This window comes from Nannobrachium achirus (assembly GCF_963921795.1).
Source record: "Nannobrachium achirus genome assembly, chromosome: 12".
Classification (NCBI taxonomy): Eukaryota; Metazoa; Chordata; class Actinopteri; order Myctophiformes; family Myctophidae; genus Nannobrachium; species Nannobrachium achirus.
This window is the reverse complement of record NC_137832.1, coordinates 51,460,158-51,477,657: the sequence shown is the minus strand read 5'-3', so window position 1 is coordinate 51,477,657 and position 17,500 is coordinate 51,460,158. Positions and strand designations below refer to the sequence as shown.

The window sequence follows — 17,500 nt, the reverse complement described above, 5'->3', positions numbered from 1 at the left end:
CATCGCTCGCTCGCTTTCTCTCTCCATCTCTCTCACTCTGTTCCAAAATCATGTCCAAATGGAGACGCTTCATGCGCCAGAGACACACACAGAGAGAGAGAGAGAGAGAGAGAGAGAGAGACGTTATCTTGCTAAAGTAGTTGCTGTTTGGTTTATTGCAAGATTTTGCGAGTCTGCTGGCCGCCGCTCGTTTTCTTTTTTGATCGCCCGTTTCCGACCGCCTGCTTGGTCACCGCCTGGTTACATTGTGGTTGAACTTGGAAGAATTAATAAACACAGGGAGATGGAGGATGCATTATTAGTCAGCTTGGAATGGATACATACATGTCCCGTGGACAGACGTGGACTAAGCGAGGCTTGTTGCGGTTGACAAAGTGGAGCAAACGTATCCTATATGCAAGAATGTTGCAACTTCTTCCCTCCCATAATTCGCACTGACTACCGAATTATGTATGAGAATGTGGCCTGAGACTGAAATGTATAAGCAGTCATATCTGTCAAATATTGTTAGTTCAAGGCAATAACAAGGCTTTCGGCAGGGAAGGAGGTATAGGAGAAACAGCTTGGTTTTAAACTATGATTTTAGATTTTATATCATGGAAAATAGTTCACAGTTGCTCAATCTTTCTTTTGTTTTGAATGTTGTGGAACCAAATGGACCTTTTCTGTATTAGTTGAGTACAAAGAGACCCACATTTAATCCCAAAAGCTTTCTTGTGGTCCTTTTAGTTGATCTTGTATCCTGCCAAAATAAAATGCCTGGGTTTCCGAGGCTAATCTTGTATCAATGAACTGTACTGTTCTGTACCCTCAATCAATCAATACATTTTCAAATAGGGTGCTATATTAATAGGTCAGCATTCATTTTATTGTCTCCTGGTACTGTGTGTGTGTGTGTGTGTGTGTGTGTGTGTGTGTGTGTGTGTGTGTGTGTGTGTGTGTGTGTGTGTGTGTGTGTGTGTGTGAATAAATAAATAAATAAATAAATATATATAATATATATATATATATATATATATATATATATATATATAGTTTATTGGGGAGGGGGGGGGGCATGCATTTTCTTCAAGTCATGCAGGGGGGATCACCAAAAAAAATCTGAAGGTTGGGGGGGGGGGGCAAGGAATTTTTTTTAAAGTTACAATCTGTCAACCAGCCCCCCCTAGTGGATAATAAACATACACTCCCTAAAGCAGAAAAACATAAAAAACAATATAATGCAATTGTTTTTACTAATATTGTGATTAATATCAATATCAAGGTATTCAACAACGTTATCGAATATCAAAGATTTTCCTAATATCGCCGCCCAGCCTTAGTTTGTAGGTCTGTTCTTTTTGGCAAGCGACCCCCTCATGCAATGACATATTTAATTAAACTTCAAGTTCAAAATATGATGTTTTTTAATAAATAAATACAAATTCTCTCTCAGTGCATGAGAAGAAGTACATAAGTCGTGGCGAGGCGGTGGTCCCGGCCACCCAGTCCAAGCTGTCCAGGGTCAGCAGTGGCTTCGGTCTGTCCAAGCTGACGGGGGTCCGTCGAAGCAAGAAGGACAACAGCCTCAATAAGAACAACCTATCTGCACAGGTAGGCACACGCACATTCTCTCTCTCTCTCTCTCATTGCTGTCAAGGCAGAAAACTCTTATCTCCATATATATATATATATTTTTCCATAAATGAATGCCCTACTTGATCACACTACAGCAACAGGTTTTGAACTTGACAATCTGCTACTTTTGCTATTTTGTAATTTACTGTTGAGAGGGCCCTCTCTGTTTTGTTCCTTTTTATTCTTGAGAGACTAGTGTAGAGGTAACCTGGTCATTGTTGTGATGTCATCAACAGGAGACGTTCCAGTGGATGTTCACCCACATCGCTGTGCTGAGAGACCTGGTGGCCATGCAGAACAAAGAGCATCAAGAGGTACTGGAAGACAAGATACACTCAACTCAAGAGCACATTTAACTCATCGGCTGTGCCGAAAAAAAAATGTCTTTTCCGCTTCACTGACAAAGTTAGTGCACACTGGTCTACAGATTGCGTGTGCACGGCATTCGCTGTTACAAAATCAGTTTCCGGTCCCAGACCGGAAGTGCTTTTTATATTGGGAGTGTCTGTGACTCAGGAGGTAGAGCAGGCTGGCCAATGATCCGTGGTTCAGAGGTTCAAATCCCGGCTACTCCAGTCAACATGTCGAAGTGTCCTTGGGCAAGATACTGAACCCCACGTTGCCTCCAATGTTGTTAGCTCGCCAGTTGCCACAATTGGTGTGTGAATTTGGGAAGTGAGGACCCTGGCAGTAGCATATGATAAAAATGAAAGGAAAAAATAAGATGGGGAAATAAATTCTGATTGTTATTTTTTTTTAATAATCTACTAATTTATTGTATGCGATTAACCACATAAGCCCTATATTATACTTCGTTGAACAATGGTGGTGTGCAAAAACAGCCTATCTACAAGCTCACGACATGTCGCGATGCATTGTAAGCTTGTAGATCTGCTATTTTCACTACTAAGAAAAAAATAGTAATTGATTGTATCTATTAGTTTGATTGACTGTTGCACCTGTAATATTTAACTGTACAGACCTTGACGGAGAACAAGGTCCTCCATGAGTTGTTACAGGAGTAACATCTAGCATCTTGTATTTGCTGACATCATCTGATTTTTGTCTATACTCCTCTTCGGTGATGCTGGGATCATTCACAAACTATCATAAACCTCCCAAATAAGGCTTAGATGAGTGACTCGCTTTGACGCTGTGGATCTAGGACGATTTGACTAGTATCCTTGGCAGTAAAAGAGTTAATGGGTTATTTTGAAACCATATCGCCCAGCCCTTAACAAGCGAACCACCTCTTCCTCCAGCGCCAGCAGAACGCTCTGAAGTACGTAACGGAGGAGTGGGCGTCCATCGAGTACGAGCTGCTGCGGGAGCGCGGCCTGTGGGGCCCGCCCATCGGCTCCAGTCTGGACAAGTTTGTGCTGGAGATGACGGAGGGGCCGTGCCGCATGCGCAAGAAGATGGTCCGCAACGACATGTTCTACATCCACTACCCCTACGTCCCCGAGCCGGAACCCAGCACCAACCCTGCACAGGTTAGAGACTTACATCCACTATCCATATGACCCCCTAGACTAGGAGGAATCCGATTCGGGCATTTAGCAGACGCTCTTAATCCAGAGCGATTTACAAGGTAATGCATCAAATGCATAGAAATAGTAATGACTCAGTCCTTTTATACGGGCTTGCGACTTGTGGACTAGCCAGGGAGTTTTTTTTTAACAAAAGGTTATTATTATTATTATTATTTATCTATTTATTTGGCTCTTCAACAAAGGGTCCGGGACGCCTGGGGAGGTCCTCAGAGTTAGTACATGGGGACGCCAATTCTTTTGTGATGGCAATGTTTTTGTTTTTCAAAAATGCAAATATCTGAAAATATTAATGTGAATGCTTCACCTCTCTCTTATCTCTTTGCCTTAAAAACATTGAAGACCCCTGCTATAGAGTGTTTTCTTTTTAGATCAGTGCTTTTCGATTATTATATATTCGAAAAATCAATTGATATAATAATCGCTAAGACAATCGATAGTGGCAGTCCCTAATGTCATCTAGGCAGTGTGATTCCGTTTCTAATGCCCTCCTCATCCCCCTAAGGTGCCCCTGTTAGCCACAGCCTCAGCAGCAAGGGGTGCCGTTTCCACCCAGGTAGCTTGTTGTGGAACATTATGGATGAAGATTTAAAACTTTGTCTGATTTAACTGCATGGTGATGTTTAACAAATGGAGTGGACTTGTGAGTTGTGTGCCTTATACCAGAGGTTTGGGTGCAGACTACAGGATAATCTGGCCATATTTGGGGCTATTTTGCACAATTAGTCTGAACTGATGAGCTGATTACATTCTCCAGGCATTTATTCATTTAATCCCACCACGCCTTTCCTCTGCTTTAGTGGACAGTTGGTTACACTTGAAGAAATCAAATTAATTTGAGGGTTTGTAATTAATCCATTGAAATAAATCGCATGCCTAATTGCATATAAATATTTGAGTTTATTTTTATTATAATAATTGTATTTTTAACACATTTTGGTATACGAGTGAAGCAATGAGTGAGATTTTTTTTTTAATCTAAATTTACCATCCACTGGGCGAAGCAAAGCGGTCTGATCGGCTCTCCTGATCGGCTCTCTGGCCTGGTGTTTGTTGTCTGTTGGTTGGTACGCCTAAAACTCGTCTAGTTCCATGGTGCAAAAATGAAACTTTCTGTAATTAATAAATCAGTTAAAAGTCCCAGCCCTCATTCTTTTTTCCTGTCCTTCCTCTGTGTGCATCAGAAGCCGGTGCGGTACCGGCGGGCCATCAGCTACGACAGTAAGGAGTACTACGTGCGCCTGCTGTCTGGAAACCCCGGCATGTACCAGCACTCAGTGGAGCACAGCACCGAGGGGGAGACCACCCAGCACGAACCAGACCACCCCGGAGAGGACACTATCGCCAGGGTCAAAGGTGAGGATGAGGGTGGGGAATCAACAGGGCCAAAGATGCTGTCGTGCAGAAACCTGTATCTCCATATCTTATCGTTTCAATGTGGGTGCTTTATACATTTATTATAGCTCTGATGTTTTCGTGCCGGGCTGGGCCCAAAAATGTATGCTAATTAGTCGGGCCAGCCCAAATAGGGCCCAGTTAGGGCCGGGCCTTAATTTTCAAGCCTGTTGAGAACTATGCAATAGACCAAGCATGCATTAACGGCAGTGTGGCTGTTGTGGTGTTCTCCCCAGGCCTGGTGAAGGCTCCTCTGAAGCGCTCTCGCTCCACGGCGGATGGCGCAGACGAGGACAGCCAGGAGCAGCTCCAGGAGCAGTTGTTGGAGTCAGGAGGTCTGGACGAGGAGCAGAGGACCGACAACACCTCCCTGCTGCGCCTCCTCGAGGAGGGAGAGAAGGTCTGACTCTGAGACACTTAGAAATGAGAGGGCTGTATATAACAACATTAGAAGAAGGGGAAAAAACACACGCAGCGCTCTGGAATGAGGTCTAATTTAGCCTTTACTTTCATAAACTACGCACTAAAAGTTCGGTCCATTATATCTCCCCTTTAATAATACACCAATTGGTATTGTGTTTTATATCATTTCTATCGTTGATTAGTAACCTTTACAACGAGGTACAGCTTGTATGCATAGGGCATTCGTGGAATGAGCTGCACAGCCAAACGTGTGGGTAGCAGTTTTGCAGGAAGCCAGTAGAAGTCTATCCTTTTATGTCTGTTTTTTATGTCTGTTTACTTTCCCCAGTGGTGTGGATGTAGATAAGTAATTCATTGTGTGTGTTTTGTGTGGGTCAGATCCAGCACATGTACCGCTGTGCCAGGGTGCAGGGCCTGGACACCAGTGAGGGCCTGCTGCTGTTCGGGAAGGAACACTTCTACGTGATCGACGGCTACACCATGACCGTCTCCAGGGAGATCCGAGACATCGACACACTGCCTGCAAAGTAGGTCTACTTCAGTTAGCTCTTCTTTTTGTGGACCCCCATCTGAAAACGTTTTGTGCCAGGGAGAGAAGATTTATGTTAAAATATAATAAGATCTTTCAAAGATAGCAGATGTACAAGCTCACAGCGCGAGAGAAGTTAAATTAATGTTCAATTAAACGTGTGTGACTAGCCTGTATGAAGCCATCATCCCCAGAGGAGCCAGACAGGGTCAGAGCCAGCTGAAGAGAACCTGCAGCATCTTTGCCTATGAAGACATCAAGGAGGTTCACAAGAGACGCTACCTCCTGCAGGTATGTACTGTACAATACGCACGCACAACTGACTGTGTTTACATGCAACAGTGGCCCGGGAGTTATTGTTTGGAGCCCAACTCCTCTTGGTATTTCGTGACAAAGTGTTCATGAACCCCTAACTGCAGAAGCAGTTAGGGGTTCAGCGTCTTGCTCAAGAGCACTTGGGAGTGGTACCTTGCTCTTTGGACAGGTTGGTCAGCTACTGGGTGCCCGATGGCTCAGCCAGACCATGAAGGGTGGCGATACTTGCATTCCGTGTCACGTAACCAAGTATAGTTTCTTAAATCCATTAACTCAGGTTGTTTCAACAAATGCCTAGAAAAGCAGGTCCGCACACCTACAGTAGATAAGCAGGTCTGCATACCGTCTTAATCCTCCCATGGGAGCATTAAGATGGTGTTGGGACCTGCTTTTCTTCTCTTTGATAACGGCCTTAAGCCATATTGCTGATGTGGCTTATCACGCTCTTTGTCCCTTTAGGCTGGGCATCTTATGAGGAATTGTTACAGTATGCTACTATTGTTGATAACTGGGCCTTGACCGTCATGTTTTCAGCCCATGGCAGTGGAGGTGTTCTCGGCAGACGGCAGGAACTACCTGTTGGCGTTCCAGAAAGGAGTCCGCAACAAAGTCTACCAAAGGTGCACTCTTCAGCATTCATAATTTTTATATGATGATCATAATAAAGTGAACATCGACACTGATGTCTGATAACGTCCTTATAGCGTACTGTACATGTTGAACGTGAGTAATGTGTGTCCAGGCCCAACGAGGCTGGCGTAGCGGTTCCGATGACCTTTGCTGCGTCTTCTTTCTCTCTCTCTGCCCGTTTCCCTGTCACACTGCTGTAATCTATCTGTAAAGGCTCAAAAAAAGCCAAATTATCTTTAAAAAAAGAAAGTGACCCCAACGGTTTTGTTCTCCACTGTTGCCATAGTTATAGTGGCAACAGTGGTTCTATAGTTGTATAGTATAGTATAGCTTTGGTTTGAACATGAATTAGAACGGCATAATTAGCTTTCATTGGTTATTATAGTTATAGTTCTTGGTATGGACAGCCATTACATCTGGTAGTGTCAATGTAATACTTTATGTTATACTTTTGTTGTCTATAGCTTATATCCTGCTCAACTGTGTCACAGTAGGGATATTATTTACCACTGTGAATGACTTATTTGAGGTTCTGATGGTACTGAATGTTGTTCTTCTACAGGTTTTTAGCTGTGGTTCCCTCGCTGGCAGACAGCTCTGAGTCCGTCTCAGGCCAGAGACCCAACACCAGTGTGGAGCAAGGGTAACACTTTTCTTATTGTGACATTACAGCCTCTCCATGTGTCCTTCCACGTTGAATAAAATGGCACGCACAGTCATTTCTAGAGTGGTGATTTTGTAGTGTAAAGCTGGTGACTTGACTGTGTAGAAGCGTCATTGTCCTCGTTGATATCTTTCTTGCCTGTCGATAATTGTAGACAAAATCTACAGCGTAACACCAAGTTGTTAGCTTGTAGATCTGTTCTTTTGGGCAAGACACTCCAACTCTGTCATTCATACGGAATAAGATTATGGCATAACTAAGCACCAGTTGTCGTGTTGCGATACCTAGAGTCATACGTTTAGGTAAGGGTTCCTTTATTTTCACAGTACGTATATTTCTCTATTGGACTGATCTGCCCCGTCACTGTGCAGCAGACACCGTTTTAATGCTGGGCAATCTTATTTTATAATTTTAGTTTTTTTAGGATACCATTTCTTATGCTTTAGAAATATTTGTTTTAACACGTGTGTCATTTAAAATCTGGACTTTACTTATGGTTTCACTGGCAGGACCACATTGGAAATAAGAATTGAATTAAACTCATATGTGTGATACTGGGTATGATTTATGTTGAACTAAATGTCCTACTGAATAAAATCTATCAATCAACTCCTCTACTCTGTGTTCCAGGTCTGGACTGCTCAGCACGTTGGTGGGAGAGAAATCAGTCACTCAGAGATGGGAGGTAGGAACTGATGCTGGACTCACATCATGGGATTAGTTCAGTGGTATTTTCAATATCATGGGCCATTATTTATTGGGCATTTGAGCCACGGACCACCATTTGAAGAGATTTAGCCTCTCAGACCCAGGACAACAATATTTTGTTGCCGTTGGATAATACTTTGTTTCACAATTCCATGATGTATTAATAGGAGAGATAACAGGCAAATGTTGATCAAAATAACAATTCTTCTACATTCTCTAATTGTGTAGACTTTTTGTAAATTAAGGCCATGGCTACACGGAGCTGGATATTTCATATATCCTGGTTTTTCAGATATCCACAAAAATATCTAGGTCCACACGACAAAGATATCTAGGTCTAACAAGCACACACACAGTAAAGTCTTCAGAGATATCTGGGTTCCCTGTCTACACGGATCCAGTGAATAGGATATTTTTCAAAAAAATATCCAGCTTCGCGGCCGAAATATCCAGCTTCATGTGGCTGCAAGCCCCAACAGCACAAAAAATGTCTAGCTTCAGAAATATCCAGCTCTGTGTAGCCATGGCCTAAGTAATACATATATTCAACATCTCCTCAAGAGTTGGAGATCTACATGTATAAGAGTCCAATTGGTTGGAACCCACTCAAGGACCACTGGTTGAGAACCACTGGATTAGTTGGATCCCGTCACCACCTGTTTGTTAAAACAATTCCCCCAAAGTCCTCCAAACCACTGACGTGTGTATTTTATTTTGTTCCCCGCCACTAGCGAGGAGAGATCAGTAACTTCCAGTACCTGATGCATCTGAACACGTTGGCCGGTCGCTCCTACAACGACCTGATGCAGTACCCCGTCTTCCCCTGGATCCTGGCCGACTACGACTCTGAGGTATCAGCACAACCCTAGACCAAGGGTTCTCAAACCTTTTTGTCTCAGGGCACCCCTGTAAAAAAAAATCTTCCACGGCACCCCTGAATTACACTGTTCATTTTTAGAATCTTACATCACATTACGCAATGTAAATATGCACATCTCTCCACCTGGTAGGCTATGTCACAGAGGCCCCCTCAGACAGTTCCATCAGAACTGACTGAAAATAACTTTACATGTGACGTTTAACCACTTGAACCCCAGCATCCCTATTTTGGGGGGAAGGTTCACCAAAAATAGCCTATCTACAACCTACAGTATCTACAACGCATATCACAATGATTTAAAAAATACTTTAAATTAGTGATTGAAATCAAAGTGTTTATGAAAAGGTTATGGTAATAAAACAAAGTGTAAAGTTCGCCAAAACCTCATTGACTCCCATTGAGATAATAATGTTTTGGGTATTAGGCTTTATTTCCAACAACCAGTCTACCCCTTCATCAGGGTGTCAAACCGGGGTCCAGTTCAGCCTATGGGAACAAACATTATTCACCACCATTCATCATGTGTTGCACATGTACACTGCAGCCACTCTCTTGGGTTATCCCTCCCTACTTTTTGATTATTCGATTAATTAAGAAGCACGTTTTTATGAAATTACACGTCAAGTCTATTATTCTGATTATATACTAGATTATTCAATGAATAAAATAATCAAACGGCCAGCATGGCAGAATGCATGTAACGCCCACACCAGAACAGACAGTATTGGTGTACAAAGAAACGGGGAAAACACATATTTTGCCACCCCTTGGGGTCCGTCCGAAACAGCTCTGATGAATGGCATCATGGTGATGTGTGTCCTGAACAGGAGCTGGATCTGAACAGTCCCAAGACGTTCCGGAACCTGGCCAAGCCCATGGGAGCGCAGACGGACGACAGACTGACCCAGTACAAGAAGAGATACAAGGACTGGGAGGACCCCACTGGTAAGACCACCCACGTCTAATCCACTTCACGCACACATCCCCCACCACACACAGTACATTTGTGCTCAGCCAAAGTCTAGAAGAGCAACACTGTGAAAACGTTTTAAAAATCTGTTGCGAGGAATACAAGAAAGTTCGCCCCCAAAACACGCTCGCCCCGGGCCAAATCTGACGAACGGTATTCCAAACGTAACCTCAGTAAAACTGCCTAAAATCTAACCTTATTCGTACACTTAACCTCAGTAAAACTATGCCTGACCTTTAACTTATTCCTAACGCTTATCCTCCGTAAAACGAATATACCGGTACAAGAATACAAGACCCAATCGGGGCGAGCGGAATTTGAGTTTTTGCATCAGTCGCAGGTGCCGCAGACCGCACATTACGGTTTAGCGTGTGGTCTCGCCATTTTCGCCTCGCCGAAGGCACTCGGGACGGCACGCGTGTTTGATGAGGTACCTCATCGTGGGCATCGAGTGAGTTAAAAACACTCAAACTGATGTACCCACCATAACACTGATGATTTTATTGCATGTTGTATATTTTTGCTTCAGGTGAGACTCCAGCATATCACTACGGCACCCACTACTCCTCAGCCATGATCGTAGCCTCCTACTTGGTCCGCATGGAGCCTTTCACCCAGATCTTCCTCAGACTACAGGTATGACTTCACCATCAAAATCCACAGTGTCTGACCTTTTTCAGGCCAGGAGTCGACCCCCCAAAAATAATCACATTTTAACTGGGAACCCCCCACCCTGACAAGCACTGAATTGTAAGAGTTAGGGCATCCAATTTAGATCTATCTGCGTCTTATCTGTACAAGCTACTCAGTACAGATAGTGTGGGAACACTCAAAGGTTTATAGTCCCTAAGGACTATAAACTAAAAGAAAAAGGTTTAAATCTTTTTGAGATGTCCCAAAACGACTGCAAAAAATGTACTGCCATTTGTTTCAAAAAGCGTAATACCCTGTATTTACAGTACAACATGTACAGTATATAATGACACAATTTGACTTGGCTCTGTTTACACAATGCTGTACCCCCTCCAAATGTATATACATACATTCCCCATTTTTAACCGTTTTCATTATATTTCACTACTTGCGTGTGCGTGCGTGTGTGTGTGTGTGTTGTCCAGGGGGGTCACTTTGACCTGGCTGACAGGATGTTCCACAGCGTGCGTGAAGCCTGGAACTCGGCCTCCAAACACAACATGGCGGACGTGAAGGAGCTCATCCCAGAGTTCTTCTACCTGCCAGAGTTCCTGCTCAACGCCAACAACTTTGACCTGGGTCTGAACAATTAATTAATTACTACATTTTTACTGTCATGTTTGTTTTGTCCATTTATCAGTGGCTTTCAACCTTTTTAACATCAAGGTCCATTATTTATTGGGCATTTGAGCCACGGACCACCATTTGATGAGATTTTGCCTCTCAGACCCAAAACAGAATATTTTGTTATCGTTGGTCAGGATCTTTTCCACAATAATTGAATTCCCAGCTGCTGTATTGATACATTTATTTTACTACTACATTCTTTAATTGTGTTGACGTCTTGTAAATTAAGTAATGCAGATGTTTAACAATAATTTAACTCTTGAGGGCATAAAATTATGGTTTCATCTTACGCTCAAGACTTAAAGATCTCTAATGCCTCATTCACACTACAGATATATAGTTGAACGTTTAGCTTGGTAATTCAATGTAATCTCAATGGAAACCAGCTTTAAAGATACAGGAGACGCTCCAAGCAAAGCTTTGAAAGCTTTAAAGCTGGTTTCCATTGAGATTACATTGAATTACCAAGCTAAACGTTCAACTATATATCTGTAGTGTGAATGAGGCATAAGGGTCCAATTGGTTTCCAACTCTCCATCATTTAGCTGGGGGCCACCTGGAACTTTCATACCTAATGTATACAGGCGATAATGACATATCTTGTGTATTTTCCTTCCTGTGTCTTTGACCCTACCAGGAGCCAAGCAGAACGGCATCAAACTGGGAGACGTCCTCCTCCCCCCCTGGGCCAAGGGAGACCCCCGAGAGTTCATCAGAGTTCACAGACTGGTAGAGAATCTATATTGATCACTCTGACCAATGTTAGCGGTTAACGCAATGTCACACTGAGACTAAATGAGCCACACAGACTTGAGAAGCAATCGTTCTCAAACTTTGATTGATCACACAGGCCAGGGACCTTCATAACTCTGAGTGTACAAATGGTTCCATACCAAACAGACCCGTAAGCGTCCGCTTGGTTCCATTTGTACACTCAGAGTTTCAGATCCGTATTGGCCCATTTTGGTATCTACTGTAACCATCAGTCAGCTACTGGCCAATCCATGAAGCACATTTCAGGTGCATTTATGGACTGCTATCTTATCACTAAAGAATCAAGGTATTACATTTCAATGCCTGGCAAATCTTCGACCAACGTTAATAAAACAAAATCTTTCGTGCTTATGTTCCCAGGCGCTGGAATGCGACTACGTGTCGGCTCACCTCCACGAGTGGATCGACCTGATCTTCGGCTACAAGCAGCAGGGCCCTCCGGCCGTGGAGGCTGTCAACGTCTTCCACCACCTCTTCTACGAGGGCCAGGTGGACATCTACAACATCAACGACCCCCTCAAGGAGACCGCCACCATCGGCTTCATCAACAACTTTGGACAGATTCCCAAACAGGTGCTGATACCGACGTGCAATAAAATGGCTTCATTTGGCATTGGAATATATATGTCATGTGCTATGGCAAATCATTCTATCTATGCATGTCGGTGGTACAGTATGTACACAAACAGAACTAGAAATGCACTCATTGGCTGTTGATGGTGACGTCACCAAGAATTCTGGTCCCTCATTGGCTGTTGATGGTGACGTCACCAAGAATGCTGGTCCCTCAATGGCTGTTGATGGTGACGTCACCAAGAATGATGGTCCCTGATTGACCGGACATTGACATACAGTATTCTGAGGCACCCCTGGAATTGTGTCACGGCACCCAAGGGTCCCACGGTACCCACTTTGAGAAACCCTGCCCTACAGTGTTCTCTCTGACTGTACGACGTATGCGTTTGTCTTTCCCAGCTGTTTAAGAAGCCCCACCCACCCAAGCGGGTGCGCGGTAAGGCTGGCGGCGAGCAGGCCGCCGTCCCGCCCAGCTCCAGCACCGACAAGATCTTCTTCCATCATCTGGACAACCTGCGGCCCTCTCTGGCACCCGTCAAAGGTTTTCACTTCAATCCCCTTCATATTCTCGTGCCACTTGTCGAGAAGAGCTTGTAGATCTTTTTTGTTTCTTTGGCAGGGTGTTAACCAGGTTTTTATCATCGCTTTAAGGCCCTACCACACATGTACACTGTAAAGTCAATACATGTTGTTGGCATTCATGCAGTCCCTTCTCAACACGGTTGGTTGTGTCTCCGTGCAGAGCTGAAGGAGCCGGTGGGTCAGGTGGTGTGCACCGACAAGGGCATCCTGGCGGTGGAGCAGAACAAGGTGCTGGTGCCCCCGGCCTGGAGCAAGACCTTCGCCTGGGGCTACGCCGACCTCAGCTGCAGACTGGCCAACTACGAGTCCGATAAGGTCAGAGGACATGCTTTTCCTAGTGAGAATGCAGAAACACATTTTGTTGTGAACGTGATTAACACAACTGCTGCCAAAAAAATACCCCTTTGAACCCCTTCCCTGCCATGCCCGAGGAACCCGAAGATTTAATAAGCTTTAACCCATTTAGGCCTAGAATTATTGACCGCTTTAATAAAAATAGCAGATATACAAGCTCACAGCGCAGCACAGAGTGCCGCGCTGCGAGCTTGTAGATCTGCTATTTTTGAAAAAGTCGTGAAAATGTGTGCAAATCTTTGAATATATGTATTTTCAAAGCGAACGTTTTGTAACTCAAATTTTGCTTCTGGGTGGTCCCTGGAACTAGATATTTTGAAATGGGGGTCCGTGGTCAAATAAATATCATTTTGGGGGTCCTTCACATGAAAAGGTTTGAGCACCACTGACAGAAAGAACAGACTAACTGAGCTCCAGTTGAGTGAAAAGGACCTTTTCTTTGACGATGGCTGGACAGATTGCTGACATAGAAACATGTTTTTTTTTTCCCAAAATCTTAGCTCGGTGCCGCGCTCGGTGCCGCGCTCACAGCTCGGTGCCGCGCTGTGAGCTTGTATATCTGCTGTTTTTTTATATTTAAAGTATACAATATTGTGTCATAATGTGTTCAGGCCTAAATGGGTTAATTAAAAAAAAAGATTTATCGAGGCGGAACTAAAATAGGCCGGAACTAATGCTCCGTGATCGGTTTCTACACGGACACATTATTGAGCGGACCAGTTAACATTGAGACCGTAAACCGGAAGCGGCTGTCCGTCCTCTATCCTCTATTCGTTGGCTTTCTGTGTAAACACGGCAGCTTACAGACGGAGAACTTATGGATCAATTGAAAAAAAATAAAAGGATTTGAGAAGCTGATGGAATACGCGAACACACCATGCATAGCAGTGTTCGATCGCGCACAATGGGAACTGGATTAGCGGCTGCTTTAACAGGTAGGAGAAGCCAGCAGTGAAAGACATAGAAAAAACTTCGGGCTCCTCGGCCGTTAACTACGAATGAGTTAAGAACATGGTCATTTTGGAACCAAACAGAAACAAAGTTCTGAACTCGGGACATAGCGGTAGCAATTTGGCCTCTCGTGCATTTTGTGACCCTGGTTCGAATTCCAGGTAGAGAATAAACCGTTACAAATAACGGCTTAATAATACTAGTGAATTTATTTCCACAGCCTTGTTGTGAATAGAGATCCAGACACTCACATCTCTCTCCATGGTTTTCAGGCGGTGGTTGTGTACGAGTGCCTGTCAGAGTGGGGTCAGATCCTGTGCGCCATCTGTCCCAACCCTAAGCTGGTGGTCACCGCTGGTACCAGCACCTCCATCTGTGTGTGGGAGACCAGCAACGCCAAGGAGAAGGCCAAGACCCTCACCCTGAAACAGGTAGGAGGACACACGCAAAGAACACGTTTTTCCAACCCACCCGGTCTTAAACATGTCAGACACACACAAAGAATGTGTGTTTTTTACACCGAACTCCGTTTCAAAACAGTCCTCACCAAGCTCATTTCAGCAGATGCCACGCTGTGAGCTTGTATATCTGCTATTTTTCAATAGTTTAAAGGAGTAGTTCACCCCCCAAAATGACTTTTTTTTCTATTGATTACTCATGCCATGGAGAGTTGAGTTCAATAATATTTTTAGTTTTTTGTCACATTCCTAACAATAACATTTTTATTCGAGTACATTTACCCCCATTGATTACGGATGGGGACCCGTTTCGAAACGGATCACCATCCGGAACGAATGGGTGTAAATTTATTGTTATCACATTTTTGTCTTAGGAATGCGACAAAAAACTAAAAATATGATTGAACTCTAGTCTCCATGGCGTGAGTAATCAATAGATAAAAGGTCATTTTGGGGGTGAACTACTCCTTTAAGCATAAAATAATGGTTAAAGTGGTTGAAATGTAGAGTGACATTGATTCGTTCCAGGTCTTAATCATTGTGCTGTGTTGCTGTAGGCGTTGCTGGGCCACACGGACGCCGTGACCTGCCTGACGGCGTCCTCTGCGTACCACATCATCGTGAGCGGCTCCCGGGACCGGACCTGCATCATCTGGGACCTCAACAAGCTGTCGTTCGTCACACAGCTCCGGGGCCACCGGGCGCCCGTCTCCGCTCTCTGCATCAACGAACTGACGGTGGGTGGCAGGGCAGTCAGGCAGACAGTCCGGAAACACACAGCGACAGTGTGTCACTATAGTGGACAGAAACAATCTGTGTATCAAAGCACAACATTCTTGTTTAGTTTAGATAAGATGGAACTTTGTTCACCGGCAGATTTTGTATTTACATTGACTGGTGTTTTGTGTGGCAAAATGTGTGTATAATAGAGTGAGACTTGTAAAGGATTTGTAACAAGGATAGGAGGGGGGGAAACTAATTTCAATGGCCCTTTGTACAATCAGGGTTCAATTTGCTCGAGGGGAGGGGATTGAATCCGTGCCTCTGCTTTTGATATTCTCCCTGTGGTCATTATTTTTTATGGCTGGTGGGGGATATGTTTTATCCCTGCTTCTGGTCAGACTGTTAAGCAAAGGACCTTCACAGGTCCATTGCTTTTTTTGTACACGTGCAGAGTTACCGTATGGTGGGTCAGTGGCCCTAATGCATAATAATTAATTATTTATTGATGAAATTATCTTAGTTTTCGTCGTAGGTTTGTATTTAGTTTTCGTCAGGGAAAAAAGGTAGTCGACTAACATTTTTTTGTCATTGTTTTAGTCAACCAAATCAACACTGGGTCCTTGCAAAGACACGTTTGCGAGTCACTGTTGTAAACACTGTGTGTGAATGTGCCGTCTACAGGGGGACATTGTGTCCAGCGCGGGGACCTACATCCACGTGTGGAGCATCAACGGCAGTCCCATCGCCAGTGCCAACACCTTCACGGGGCGGAGCCAGCAGATCCTGTGCTGCTGCGTGTCGGAGATGAACGAGTGGGACACGCAGAACGTCATCGTCACAGGACACTCCGACGGTGTCGTCAGGGTAAAGACGTCCACCTCTCCATCCTCCATCTTCTAGACTAGGGACAATGTCGATTATTACATTAACAATGTTGGCTTTCATGCAACATCTCTCAGAGCATAATAGCCCATAATTAATAAATTATACATTTATTTGTATTGCACATTATATTGCATTACATAAAGCAAACGAGATGAGGAGGTTTTTTTTCTTGTTTTTTTTTCTCTATGATCAATGTTTTTGAATGTTTTTGAACGCTCCTCCCACATGTACTGGTTTCCCACTTGAACTGTAACAAATCATGTTTAATTGCCAAATGAATAATTTCCTGGTACTCAACACAACTCAAAATGTATTTATATAGAATATAGATGACCAAGTCAACCAAAGTGCTGCACAAGTTAAAAACAAAGAGCAAACAATGCAATGAAATAAGCACAAACAGACATTAGCAACAGTGAGGGAAAACCGGGCCACATCAGCTGTCACTGAAAGCCTGGGAGAAGAAATACGTTTTTAACAAGGATTTAAAATGACTGGGAGGCTCTGATGTGTATGGGCAAATGATTCCAGAGCCTCAGGGCCCTGTCAACCCCCCACTACGTTTTAGTAAAGATGGAGAGAGGTGGCTTACATATGGCTGTTCTTTGAGATAAACTCCACCATGCTTGAAGACCTTAATCTAGCATTTGTTTTTTTCTCCTTCTGCAGTTCTGGAGAATGGAATTCCTTCAAGTCCCAGAAACCCCCGCTCCAGAGCTGGTAGAGCCTGATGTGCCTGACTGCTGTACAGAGGAGAAGATTGGTGAGTGGCTGGAGGTGTTGTCACAGAATGGCTAAACGCTAACCTCAAGTCTAAACCCATTAAGACCTGAGACCCATTCTAAAAATGTCTTTTCAGTTTTCTGAAAAACGTATGTTGCTATATCAGTGGTGCTCAAACTTTTTCATGTCAAGGACCACCATAATTATACCCATACAGTCTATGTATGACACCATTACATCCAAGCAAATATTGTATAAGTCTAGTTTGCTATTTTGCCATATGCACAGCGAACAATAAAACAGAGGGTGTCTGTCAAACACAATTACGTATTTGAACGGTTTCAATGTTCATTAATCAAAGAATCTTGCTTAAAAGTATTTTGTTACGGTTTCTCAGACATGCCAGCAATAATATTAATATTAGTAAATGTATACAAAGTACATTGCAGTGGTGTGAAGAGGTTATGTTATGT

The 17,500-nt window shown here is 43.7% G+C and overlaps 1 protein-coding gene across 1 annotated transcript in view; it reads left to right on the top strand.

Annotated features, from left to right (window-relative positions):
- Positions 1–17,500, top strand: part of wdfy3 (WD repeat and FYVE domain containing 3) — a 165,648-nt gene that overhangs the window by 141,669 nt on the left and 6,479 nt on the right. The window contains exons 41-62 of the mRNA XM_080739319.1: positions 1,436–1,593; positions 1,854–1,931; positions 2,880–3,110; positions 4,352–4,523; positions 4,799–4,962; positions 5,364–5,512; positions 5,685–5,805; positions 6,364–6,449; positions 7,022–7,102; positions 7,754–7,808; positions 8,563–8,682; positions 9,539–9,656; positions 10,211–10,317; positions 10,800–10,953; positions 11,639–11,730; positions 12,136–12,348; positions 12,751–12,892; positions 13,094–13,248; positions 14,511–14,669; positions 15,254–15,433; positions 16,101–16,283; positions 16,974–17,081. Of these exons, the coding sequence (XP_080595445.1) occupies positions 1,436–1,593; positions 1,854–1,931; positions 2,880–3,110; positions 4,352–4,523; positions 4,799–4,962; positions 5,364–5,512; positions 5,685–5,805; positions 6,364–6,449; positions 7,022–7,102; positions 7,754–7,808; positions 8,563–8,682; positions 9,539–9,656; positions 10,211–10,317; positions 10,800–10,953; positions 11,639–11,730; positions 12,136–12,348; positions 12,751–12,892; positions 13,094–13,248; positions 14,511–14,669; positions 15,254–15,433; positions 16,101–16,283; positions 16,974–17,081 (3,026 nt within the window). The remainder of the gene's footprint in view (positions 1–1,435; positions 1,594–1,853; positions 1,932–2,879; positions 3,111–4,351; positions 4,524–4,798; positions 4,963–5,363; positions 5,513–5,684; positions 5,806–6,363; positions 6,450–7,021; positions 7,103–7,753; positions 7,809–8,562; positions 8,683–9,538; positions 9,657–10,210; positions 10,318–10,799; positions 10,954–11,638; positions 11,731–12,135; positions 12,349–12,750; positions 12,893–13,093; positions 13,249–14,510; positions 14,670–15,253; positions 15,434–16,100; positions 16,284–16,973; positions 17,082–17,500) is intronic.